This window comes from Vidua chalybeata, chromosome 2 (genome assembly GCF_026979565.1).
Source record: "Vidua chalybeata isolate OUT-0048 chromosome 2, bVidCha1 merged haplotype, whole genome shotgun sequence".
NCBI classification, from domain to species: domain Eukaryota; kingdom Metazoa; phylum Chordata; class Aves; order Passeriformes; family Viduidae; genus Vidua; species Vidua chalybeata.
In genome coordinates, this window is record NC_071531.1 from 97,643,494 (window position 1) to 97,656,132 (window position 12,639).

Consider the following 12,639-nt stretch of genomic DNA (forward strand, 5'->3'; position numbering starts at 1 on the left):
GACTGTAAAAAGGCTCAGAAACCCATTGTGCTGCACTATGCGGCACATGAGAATACCTCAATCTTTGTTGTTTTGTTAGTCAATATCAGTGGCTTTTTAATAACTTAACAGTTTGTTACATCATTTTAAGTAACTGTTTTTTCCCCTTTAGGGACGAAACCCTTTTTTTCTGGAGCCAGCAATAATTATAACAGTTACTGATGGAAGTAAATTAACTACTACCAGTGGGATACAGGAAGAGGTAAGATCTATCCTCTGGTTACAGTGATCTGTACTAAATATTGTTTAAACATTCCTACTGTTTACAGTAGGACCATAAGTGGCTCCTCAGAAGAATGCTCATTAATAGCTTAAACTTGCTTGTGTCTTGATTAATATCAAGTAATTTATTTTCATTTCAAGTAATTTTATGCAATAGTACTACGAAAAACCAAATAACTGTTTTTCCTTCATGTAACAGAAACCTGTGGAGCAATTGTTGGTCTGTTAAGTAGAGTGAGTTTGCCCTTTCTCTCTAGGGAGTTCATGGCTTTTCAAATATGTTAGCAGAAGAAATTGATTTCTGTAAAGTACGTGTGTCCTTAATTGGTCATAATATAAGTTCTTTTTGTACAGACACAAGTTAAAGTAGTGATTTCCCAAAGGATGTTGCCACTTGGGAGTATATGAAACATGTACTACTCTCACACTGAGTTCTTAAAAAGATTATAATCAAATCAGTAGCCTTTTTAATTCAAGTTAAGAACTGAAGAAATATATTCCAAGTTACATCTGTAGAGCAGTTTAAAATTGAGATCTTAATATACTGGAGTACCCCCTCAGACATCTGGCAAACTCAGAGAAATAGCAAATGCTGAGGCACTGAACTGTTTTAACTTACTGGCCAATTTGGTTTCTCTCCTTTAGAAGATGGATGTGGTTGCAAGGGGTAGGATTGGTCTGACCAGCTCAGTGCCCATTCCATGCAGTAGTAAAAAAAAAAAAAAAAATTACATCAAATCCCTAAGCTCATTCCCTTTTCAGGGAAAAGGTTAATATGCAAAGGTCCATTTTAAAACTTAAGAGGAGAATTCAGACTTTTGCCTGTGCTGCACCACATTTGGCTGTACAGATTAACTTGCACTTTGCTGTTCATTAGTTACTCAGATTTCTCCTAATAATGTATTAAATTGCGTTCTTACAGCACTTACAGAATTTTTATGTATGAAAAGTGGTATTTGAGTGGTTTTTTAATATATCTGACTTGAAGAGAGTTGAATGATTGCATAATTTTGTGTGGACTCATAACAACCATAGCTAGTAATTGAAAGGGAATTCCTGGATCCATGGTAACAAGTAGGCTATCTGTATGAAATCTCACTTCCATCATACTTTTTTTTTACCCAATAAGCTGTTTTCAGATTAATTCTGTGATTGAATGTGTGCAGTCCAAAATACTGAGTAGAATAGTGTGACACTTTTAGCGTTGTGCAACATACAATGCAGTTAGCAGCAGAATACTGTTTTGGGTAATCTTTTATCTGTGTAAGTCCTTCCTTGAGGAGAAGAATCTCTGTTGTCAGATGAGTTGTAAAATCTGGCACTGACATACTGGAGTGAGGAACACCAAGATGCTCAGAGGGTGAAACTAATAACCTCTGGGTAGAGGCTGAGAACTGGGTTTCTTCAGTCTTCAGAAGAGATGACTGGGGAGTGCTTTACCACCCTCTGCAACAGCTGAATGGGACAGGGAGCTTGTCTTTTCCTGGAGGTACCCAGAGCTGAGATAAGAGACAACAGCTGCAAGTTGTCCCATGGGAAATTCTGATTTGATATCAAGAAAACCTTTAACTGTGTGGGTGATCAAACACTGAACGTGTTGTCCAGTGGTTGTGGAGATAGTAAAAGCTGCATTGGACAAGGCCCTGAGCAGTCAAAAGCCTTTGGACTGTGTAACTGTCATGTGTTCCTTTGAGTGTAGGCAGTGCTATGATTGCTACATTTCCTTTCATCTTTGTTACTCAAAATGATTTCGGTAAGAAAGCTGCATTAGTAGTTAAGCTCTTTCTTTTACAACAAGAATCAGGACTTTTATAGCCAGCCAGGATTTTTTTGTTCCTTTTCCTTTTAATGTGGGTACAACTTCTTGATCTTGGTCTTCACAAGAAGGTATTTTCCTGGAGTCAGGCAACCATTTGGTCATCCATTCACGTCTTTAAACTGTTGTAACTTAGGTTGAGACAAAGGGTTTTCTGGTGACTGCATTAGTCTACTAAATTTAGACCTGGCTCATGAGCAGTGCTGAATGATAAGCGTGTGCTACAACCAGAGTTTGTGTCGTGATCATGTCAAATCAGGCCCAATGTTACAATTTTGTGATTGCTAAGTTGCATTCTAGAAATGCAGAATTTGCTCTAATAATAGTGAATTAATGTGGGTTTTTTTGTTATAAATAAGCCAATGTAAAGGTGTTCCATTCCTCCAGAAGACAAAGTGACCACTGGTCTTCCTGCAAGACAAAATGGAAGTTTGAATGCGTACTGGGTATATCCCAGCAAAGGATGCGATTTTTTTTTTTCCTTTTTTTTGCCATAGGTGTACTGATAGAAACATTCTTAACACTATCAAAGAGAAGAGCATTGAAGGGTGGTACTACTGTCTTTCAGGGATGATCTTTTGCTGTTGTCAGAGTGTTCAATTGATCAGAATTTTTCTTAGTCTACCTTGAGTATCCTTTACAGCTACTTCTCAAGTTGGACATGCAGAAATGAACTAGAATTAGTACAAGAACACCACCCTGGAGATATGGAAGTTCATTGCTCCTTTGGTTCACTAACAAAGCTTTTTCAGTCACTTTCAAATGTCTGTTCTGTTCTTTGAATTTGACTTCAGGGAGGCTTTTCAGAGTTGGTGTTGGAAGTGATCATATCCCACTGGCTATAACAACAATGTTTTTACTTCTTAGCATTGCCTGAGGCAGTGTATTTTTAGTTCTTTTAAGGCACATGTACAAGAGGACCAACAATGTTGGGTTTTGGTGTTTTGTTTGGGTTTTTTTTTTGGAAAGCCTGTGAAGCCAGCATGGAACCTGGAGGCAAGTTTTCTCAAAGCTTTGTCATTCAGATGAACGTTTGCATTCTTACCAATGAAATCAGTTTATCACTATGGGAACACTGTCATTTACCTTAGTGTGAAGCAGTTAAGCTTAAACCCTGTTTCAGAGCTCTTGCTGAATTCTTCAGATGTCCTGTTTCTTTGTGGATTTTGAAATGGGTGTTTCAGATAGAGCCTTGCCCTTCAGTGAGTGCTGCTTTGTCTCCCGTGGGTGTGATTATTCAGACTGAAAAGAGACATTATATTGTCTATGCAGTTTTTTCCACCTGCACATGTCAGTTCTGTCCCTTCTGGCATTGCTTTTTAATGCATCAGTGCCAATGCACTGAAAAGTGCGAACATCAATTCTGTGTTCTGTAGGGCTTGTTGCCCAGACTCTTGCCTGGACTCATTAGTTTGAGTCATAACTTGAGGAGGGGATGGGCTCATACTATTGGCAAACCATCATTAATTAGTTGGTCCCACATTATGGATTCATTATAGAGTGGCTTTTGCTTCTGGCCTGATTCCCCAAATTCAGTCTTAGCCCTTTCTTCATCTTTAATGTTTAAATGTTTGAAGGGATTTCTTATTCCTCTTCATATTATGAAATAACATACATTTGGAGTTTCACAACTGCTGAGCTATGTTCCCTTATCCTCCCTCAACATACCTTCTAAAGTAGCATTAAACTTGTCTGCAAGACTGAAATGGAGTTACTAGCATATTGATACACTCTGATAAACGATTATGCAAGCAAAAAGCATGAGCAATGCTGCTTGGTTTTCTGTATGTTGCCATTCTTAGGATGTTCCAGTTAAGAGAGACTGGTACAGGAAAAATCTGTGATTTTTATGTGACTTCATCCCCCAGCTGTTTGGCATTGTCACGTTGATCCTTCCCAGAGCTGATCACCTTGCATTGCACTTGTAACAGCTGTGACAAGTGTCACAGCAAGGTTTTGCTTACTGTCAAGAATAATCAGGAACTTTAAATGCTCTATTATGTTTTTTATCATAGTTCCTCCAGTTAAAACTTCTAATTTTTAAACAAATTCTGCAAGAAATAGATGCCAAATATCATTAAATGTATGTTTCCATTCTTTCTTGTCTTGATTATTCCATTAGCAGCAGTTTTTGGGTTCACAGCACTTGACAGTAAGTTCCAAAGCTCTTGATGTGTCAATTCTTCATGTGTAACTATCAGCTCAGTGAGTACTTGGTGATGGCTAATGCTGGCTTTGGAATGGCCAAGTATATCATGTGTTGACATGGTGTGTCTTGACCTTGATGTCTTTGGGATCTCTTTGAGTTCTCTCCCATGGAAGAACAATTTCTTTCTTGGTGTTATAACTGCATAGGATTGGATGGAAAAAGATAGGAAAACATAATACTGTTGATAACTGTAAGTAGAGTTTCTCAGTCTGTCAAGAGCTGATGTTCTCAGCTGGGCTTGAATGGTTACCTGTCCTTAGTCCTTCAAGGATGAAAGGCTGCATTTGCTTGGAATGTGAGATGTCTTGTCCTTTTTTTGAGTACCAGAAGAGCATGCAAGGAAGGTTACTTGCCGATAATTTTTTTTTTTTTTTGGTACAAGAAGAGAAGTTGACTGTAGGCATATTTTTGTTTAGTTCCTAGTCTTCTAACACCCTTTTATGAGATATCCCAAGATGGAGAAGATGGAGCTGCCTGTTATTACCTGGGTACTAAAGCTTAAGCAGTGCTATTGATGCCCCTTCTAGTGGATGAGCCTGTATGCGTAGCCACTGCCAGAAGATCATTATTGTCTTTCTCAGACTGCCTTGCCAGTGCAGTGTTATAATGCTTATCTAGCTTTTTTCATCCTGGGGTCTCTAGGATCCTATTCCCCCCCCCCCCCCCCCCCCCCCCAGGATTTTATGATTGCATAAATGTAGGTAGAAACAGACTGAGATTAAATGAACCTGCTCACCAATAACCTTGTACTGAAGAGATCTTCTAGAAGAACACTCTTATCTTCCACCCCCTCGTAGTTCTGGAATATTTTAATTGTTTTAAAGGCAGGAAGATAAGACACACACTGATTGTGTAGTAGCATTGTCATTGTGGTATTTGGGAATGGTAGGGCTTCTTTGTGCTTCTACAAACGAGTGATGAGACCAGACAGCTGGTTTCTAGTACTAAGCTGGGAGGACACTTGTCTGTGTACAGTCACATGTTGAAGACCACAGCTGGTAAATAACCTTCCCTTAATTAGTTCAGTCTGCCTTTATCTTTCATAGTGGTTGTTGAGAAAGAGGAAGATGTGTGCATGCCTTCATATTAAAATATACGTAGGGAAAGAAATGAAATTCAAGATGTAGAATTCTAGGCTCATCTTAGTTTCTGCTAGGTATGCAGTTGCTATGGTAATACAATACTAGTTTAAAAAGAGGTAACTGGAGATGACAAGACCAAGTTACTAATGTCTGAATGAGGTGATTTGAGTCTATAACTTTGCCAGCGTAAATTTTAAAGAATGTTAAACTTAACTGGAATTAACTTGTTGGAAGGAAGGTGAGGACATTACACTTGATGATGATTGCTTTGTATTTTGTCTTAGAGTTTGAAAACTTTTATGTTTGTAATATGTGCATAATGCAATGGCCAGCTTATGACTACTCTTTGGTTTTGGAGCTCTCTCCATATAACCAGCTGAGCCAATGAAATATTTTGTAGCTTGAGGTAAACTGAACTCAGGATACTGTTGGTTCAGGATCCAATGGGGTACTTTATATATATAAATATTCATAGTAAAAAATATGTATATATGCTGCCCATAGGAAAGCAATGCTGTTACATAGGTGTGTTTTGCAGATCAAATGTACTCTTCGGGGATAGTATATCTTCAGTCAGATCTAAGTAGGAAAGCTTGAATGGCATTCCTTAATACCCCCAAGTGAGGATGGCTGAGTGCTTGCAATTCAGTCTTCTTACAGTCAGGATTCCAGGCTGTTAAGTAAGAATGTGGCTATTCTTTTAATTTCTTTTAACTGAGTTTCCATTGTCAGGCAGTCGTTGTGGCTCTTTGTTTAGAGGGGAAAGACATGCATGTCAAGCAGTTAGTTATAAACCACTGAGTTCCTTCCCTTTGTCCAGTTTAGTGTAAAACATGAAGCATTTGGAGCAAATAGTTCTGTTCTTACATGTACTCTGTGCTTGCATAAGCAAAAAGAGAAATTCTGGAGGAGTCATCAGGTGTGCTGAAAAGTCCAAAATATTCTGATTCTTGGCCACATTTTGAGTAGTTTTGTCATGTTTGTTCGTAGTTTTGAGATTGTATCAATAAATTGATTGCTTTTCAAACAACAAGGTATGTGTTTTTCCCAGTATGAGATGCTGCAATTATGTAAATAGAAATAGCTGCAGGATTTGGTTTTGGAAATCAGGCTTTAATGCTTTCAAGCGATCTCTTAAAAATAAGCAAACAAAAAACCTGTTTTAACAGCTTTCTGTAAATTCTCTAACCACTATGAACTAGAAATAACTAGAAATGAAGGCAGTATGAGTGCTTGTGTGGATTTGCATCAAGTTTTGGAACAGACTAGTACTTTCTTGCTAGCATTGAGCTGAGGGTTGAGAAGTGGGATTTTTTTGAACGCCGCATGACAGAAAATGAGAACATGTTGAGTTTGCTTCAGCATGTGGACTTAACCCCCCCCCCCTTGTATTCGGTGTGCTAATGGAACTGTTTGCACCACTTGAATCGTTGCTTTGGGGATGTTTTTTTCCTTTTGTTGCTGTAGTGCTCCAGGTGAAATGAGAATTTTGCTTGTGCTGACAGTGGTACCATCAGCCAGGGATGTATCAAAATTTCTGGAACTTGCAATTACTTGTTGCAAATCTATCTGTGCAGGACTTCTGTAGTTGAATGTTTGGATAAGCTTTCTTTTTCTTACTAATCTATGTGATGTATCCGGATGCAAAAAGAGCATCTAGGATCTTCTGAATGCCATGTGCTGTCCTTTAGAAGCTTGTCTCAGTTTTGTTAATGAGGTATTAAATGTATATAGAGAGAGAAGTGTGCTTATATAGAGTGAATTGCCATTGCTATGGAACCTGAATTTTTATTTCTTTTAAGAGCTGTGTATTCACATATTTAAATCCCTTTCCAGCTCCATTTACCTCTCAATTCCCCTTTACCTGGAAGTGAGTTGACTAAGGAACCCTTTCGATGGGATCAGAGGTTATTTGCTTTGGTTCTCCGTTTGCCTGGTATTACAGCACCAGAATCAGAACAGATGACAGGGGTGCCTATGGATGACTCTGCTATCACACCTATGTGTGAAGTCACAGGAGGTGAGTGCCCTTGTTTCCTTTGACAAGTCGTTACTTTCCAAAGTGTAAATTAATTCAGTTTAGTTCAATTAATTGTAATTCCATGTCATTGAATAAGGATTTCTAAGTTCTTACAGTACTTGTAAAAACCCTCATAAACCATGTTATAATGAAACTAAAGACACATACAGCATTAAAGCTACAGACAATTAAATGTAGCCTATCTTGGAAGAGTGAATCTGCTTTCTTCAGAAATGCTTTGTAAGAGAACTTTTTTCTACTACACCTTGGTATTGCAATTAGAAATTGTAATAGAGTCTCTTCTACAGTACAGTGTTGGTTAATTCCTGTCACACTATGGTCTAAAAAAGTAGGAAGTGAAGGAAGTGGGTTGTTCTAGGCTTTTTCCCTCCAGAGCACACAGAATGCCTTTCAGAATGCATAATAATTCTGCTGAATTGATACTTTTCTTAGTTACAGATAATATTATTAATATCTTAGCAATTGTATTCTAGATCAAATTCAGGCATTGAGTTTATTACATTTTAAAAGTATGATGATTCTTCTAATGCATCAGAGAGAATGTGATAGAGAGGAAGCAAAGGGCTTAGAAAAGTACTCCAAAAGGATTTGATTCCACTGCTTTCTGACTTGTATGTAAGCTGTACTGGCAAGTGCTTTGACTGAAATTTGTGGACAGCTTAAGTGTTGATGTATGTCACAAGGGGGAGCCCATTTTCCATGAATGCTACCAAGAATTTGAGTTAGTCATTAAGGGTCTAAAATACAAACATTTCCAATGAGGCACTTGTCAGTGCTTCACTGGGCTGCCTTGCTGCTTAAAAAAAGAGGGAGTGTTCAAGAGAAGCTTTAAATCAGTGATCCGTACATAAATCAATGTGTGTGGTGGTTGAACAGGTTTCAGTGATCCAAGTTAAAATAAGGGCAGAAACACTGAAGAGCTTTAACCCTGTTTCATTCTAGGTCGATCATATTGTGTGTGCTCTCCAAGAATGCTGAATCAATGTCTTGAGTCATTAGTGCAAAAAGTACAAAGTGGAGTGGTAATAAATTTTGAAAAAGCTGGACCGGATCCCTCACCAATTGATGGTACTTGAAATTTTTTACACTATGGTTTGAAATAACAGGGATGACTGTCATCAATGTAACTTAGTGAACGTAATATAGTAGTTGTCAAACCAAAAGGGAAACTATTGCAATTTGAAAGACTTAACTACACAAAGGACCTACCTGTTAATTCTGAAACTTTATAGTGTCTACTGGCTGTAGCTGCTAGACATTCTGCATTTGGTGAAACCACTTAGGTAGTCTTAAATGCATTTGTTCATGTCAGGCATAGTTAAAGGGATTTATGGGTTTTAGCAGTTTTCAACCAGCTAGAAATGTAAATAACATGATAAGGAAAGGCCTGGGCTTATCCTTTTTTTCTTCAGTGTATTAAAATGGCTGTGGTAAGAGTTAAAATAGCAAATACACCTGTGTGGCATTAATTTCTCATTCTAAATGGCTTAGCTAGGTCCCTCTTTGGATGTTACTGAGAAGTCTGTGAGATTTTTTTTTTTTTTAAATTTACTTTGCTGCAATAAAAATTCCAGCAGTATTAGTCATGTATATAACTTCTTTAATGCTTGGATGTGAAGGTTCTGTTAATGACAATGGAGGAAAAAGAATCATTGTAATGAAGGGCTACAGATAATTGCCTTTCTGGGCTCTCATCCTGTACAATGCCTATTTGGTTTCTCAGTTTGTGTTTTTGCAGACATGCTTACTGATAACTATCTGCTATTCTTAGAAATAATATTAACTGCAGGAAGGGCTTCCCTGGGATTATAAGTCTTTGACTCTTCACAGAATTTATTTAATACTGTTCTTGAGTTTTAACACTATTTTGACTCAAAGCCTTTTTCTTCTGTAGATGGGCAGGTGGAGATATCCAGACCCTTTGGACCCCAACCTTGGCACAGCTGTCACAAACTTATCTATGTCAGACCAAACCCTAAAACTGGGGTTCCTATAGGTCATTGGCCTGTTCCTGAATCCTTTTGGCCAGATCAAAATTCTCCAACACTGGTATGTACTGAAGATAAAGCAAAGGGTTTGTGCATGCAGAAATATTCCAGGATTTCCTATTCAGAGATTGTTTTTCAAGTCTTGACATATGTATTGCATTGTAGCAAATGTGGAAGGAGTATGACCCAAGGAGTGACACATACAAGCCTATAAACTACTGATGAGCAAATAACATGGGGTTTTTGTTTTAGTAACTTTGAAGCATTAGGAAACTGCCTGTAAAAGATTTTTGATTCACGACATGCATGTAACTGTTTGTTTGAACCCTGTTAAATATCAAATGGTGGCACTTGGTAAAAGCCTATTGAGGGCATTAATAAAAGATAGTATGATCTTGACAATTTGAATCCCTGTGCTAGTTCTACTTTCATTCTAGCAAGTGAATATAATTTCATCTGTTGTGCAGTGTAGCCACACCTTCAATTTATCCAAACTGAGAAAACTTCGGCTTTTAAATTAATAAGAATTAATTTACTTTTTCTTTTTCACAACAGCAAGTATTCCACTGCCTTTTGGTTGGAGAACTAATCATTAGTATAGTGTAATGCGTTTTTGTGTTTCTATTTATATTTGAAACCATTGAAGTAGAAATCCTGCAGTTTTGTAATGGTTATCTACATGTCATGATGATTTTTATCTAATTCTTCTGGGTTTTTGATATGAAACAGATATGCTGACTAGTACTCACCGAACTTCTCATAAATGTTATCTCTTGGTTAGAAAACAGATGAAGTCCTTTGAAGTACACGTTCTTGAGGACTGATGGAGTATGCTATTTTAGTCATATTTATACATTTTTATATTTTTGGCATCTGTGGCCACATTCATTAAAGGATATGAATGTCTTTCGGAACTACAAGCAAGCTAGCATATATGAATAAAAGGTTATTTTCTGTAGTCATTAAAAAAACCAAGATGTCATTATGTAGTGGGTATTTGAAGGCTGTTCTGTAGGAAAGCTGTGTAATCCTCTGTATTCCAGTGTATTCCTTGTAATTGCTGTCAGTAGCGTATCTGCCTCCATTTGCTGTGTAGAGTCTGTACAGTTTGTTACTCCAGATCTTAATCGAGATTGATAAAATAGATCTTGCCAAGTGAAGAGTTGTTGAATGAAATCTTCAAAAAGCCTGAAGTTGACTTACTCAAATGGCAAAAAGATGAGATTTTTTTTCTGTTGTAGTGTGTATAGCTCTCATAACTATAAATCACTGTCATGTACAGCTAAATTCGTGTTGACATCAGTTGAAATTCTGAGTTGTACCTTCCTCATGCAGTGTTGGGGAGCTAAGTTGCTAATAGAGTTTCAAGACCTGTATTACAGTAGTGTTCAAACACAGCATATGTTGTCATCAGTGTGTATGTATGTAGCATATCTTGTCTGCTTAAGAGTTCATAGTTAAATACTTGACTTTCCCGGCCTGTTACCTGATCCACAGTGACTTAAGTCTACTGTGGCTAATGACACCATCAAGGCTTTCTTAACTGTATATGAAAGTCTCCTAATTATTATGCTGGCAGATCAACATGCAAATGGCTGCTTCAACTGCTCAGAGGTAAAAATAGTTCTGCTGTCCAGCAAAGGATTATTGAACTTCTCAAGTCTGAGTAGCCAATTTCTTTTGCAGCCAATTCCTAGTCTGGCTTTGGTGGCTTGGTCAAACTCCAACACAACTATTTATTAGCTATATTCTTTGAAAAGAGTTGTTCTTTGTCCATTTCGTTGGGCCTCCTGTTTGGTGTCCTGTTGGAGAGCCCACCTTCCTCAGGGTGGAGAACTCAAAGCAAGACCAGCTCTCTTGATAGATAACTTTGTTGGGTGGCTTATCCTAAAATGAAGAGTCTAGAGCTTAGACATAAAAGAATTGCTTTCAATGTGAAGTGGTAAGATGGTCCAAGAAACCTTTTGTTTCTCTACTTCATCTTGTGTATTTGTGAGTTACCTTTCTGTAAATAGAGTAACTGGAAGGAGGCTTCCCAAATGAGCTCTTCCTCAAATTCTAGTGGCCTTGGGGGAAGGCTCAGAGTAAGTATAAGAGCTTGCATTCCTCCCTTCAATGGAAGGTGTAGAGCTCCAATTTTTACCACACTGAAAATCATCTCTCCCTTTTGGCAAAAGAAATTTCAAGTTGTTAACTTACAGTTGAAAACTGTGGCACAAAGGCTGTTTTCCTGTGATTAATAAAAAGATTTTAAAAATCGGAAAACTGAAATTCCTTGAATTAAAGTAACTTTTTTTTTTTCCTCAGGCCTAGTTAAAATGTGAGTTTTTTAAAGTTTTTTTTTCCTGAATGCATGCTGCTATAGATCTTCATAGTTGTTTGAATTTTGTAACTGTTAAATTTGCCAAGAAGGAAAAGCTCCTGGCAAAGTCAGCAAATGCAGAAGTACAGCACCTGCTTCTGTAGGGAATGAAAATGGACATGTCCCAGAGTAACACTAACGGTGTTTTTTGTCCCCACTAGGACTTACTCCCATTTGTACAGCATTTGGGTAAATGCAAGAAGTTTTAATTCCATATTACTCTAGACTTCCTATTGTGAAGTAATTGGCACTTATTTAGAAAACAAGATTCCTTCAGAATAAGACAGTGCTAACATCATAAATTGCTTAGGACTCATTAACAGTAAATGAATCCTGTATTGAGTAGGCTCCCTAAATACATATGTTTTCAAAGAATCTGTATTGCTTCAGTTGTCATAGTACAAATGTATTTTGATTGTTGTGCAGCCTTACTAACAGTGGAATACTTTGTTTAGCCACCTCGCACATCTCATCCTGTGGTGAAATTTTCCTGTACTGACTGTGAACCGATGGTCATTGACAAACTGCCTTTCGATAAATATGAATTAGAACCTTCACCACTGACCCAGTTTATTCTGGAAAGAAAATCCCCTCAGACCTGCTGGCAGGCAAGTAGAGAATGCATGCTAAATTGAAGTTTATGGAATACTGTTTTTCATATATCTTATTCTATAATCAGAATTGGGTGTGAAGTTTCAGAACACAATACTTGGAGTGTAAATCCAGTGTAATGTGTTTCATTGCAGGTGTATGTGAGCAATAGTGCAAAATACAGTGAACTTGGTCATCCTTTTGGTTACTTGAAAGCTAGTACAGCGCTGAATTGTGTGAATTTATTTGTGATGCCTTACAATTACCCAGTCCTGCTTCCACTGCTAGG

General features: G+C 37.7%; 1 protein-coding gene across 5 annotated transcripts in view; it reads left to right on the forward strand.

The window, feature by feature from the left end:
• Positions 1-12,639, forward strand: part of INTS6 (integrator complex subunit 6) — a 39,002-nt gene that overhangs the window by 16,692 nt on the left and 9,671 nt on the right. For 4 of the 5 annotated variants that reach the window (XM_053934863.1, XM_053934864.1, XM_053934862.1 and 1 more), the window contains 6 exons: positions 152-241; positions 7,205-7,388; positions 8,352-8,477; positions 9,304-9,458; positions 12,215-12,367; positions 12,506-12,638. In XM_053934863.1, coding sequence (XP_053790838.1) covers positions 152-241; positions 7,205-7,388; positions 8,352-8,477; positions 9,304-9,458; positions 12,215-12,367; positions 12,506-12,638 — 841 coding nt within the window. Of the gene's footprint in view, positions 1-151; positions 242-7,204; positions 7,389-8,351; positions 8,478-9,303; positions 9,459-12,214; positions 12,368-12,505; position 12,639 lie in introns of those variants that run through there. The other variant, XR_008429245.1, reaches the window with a different exon arrangement.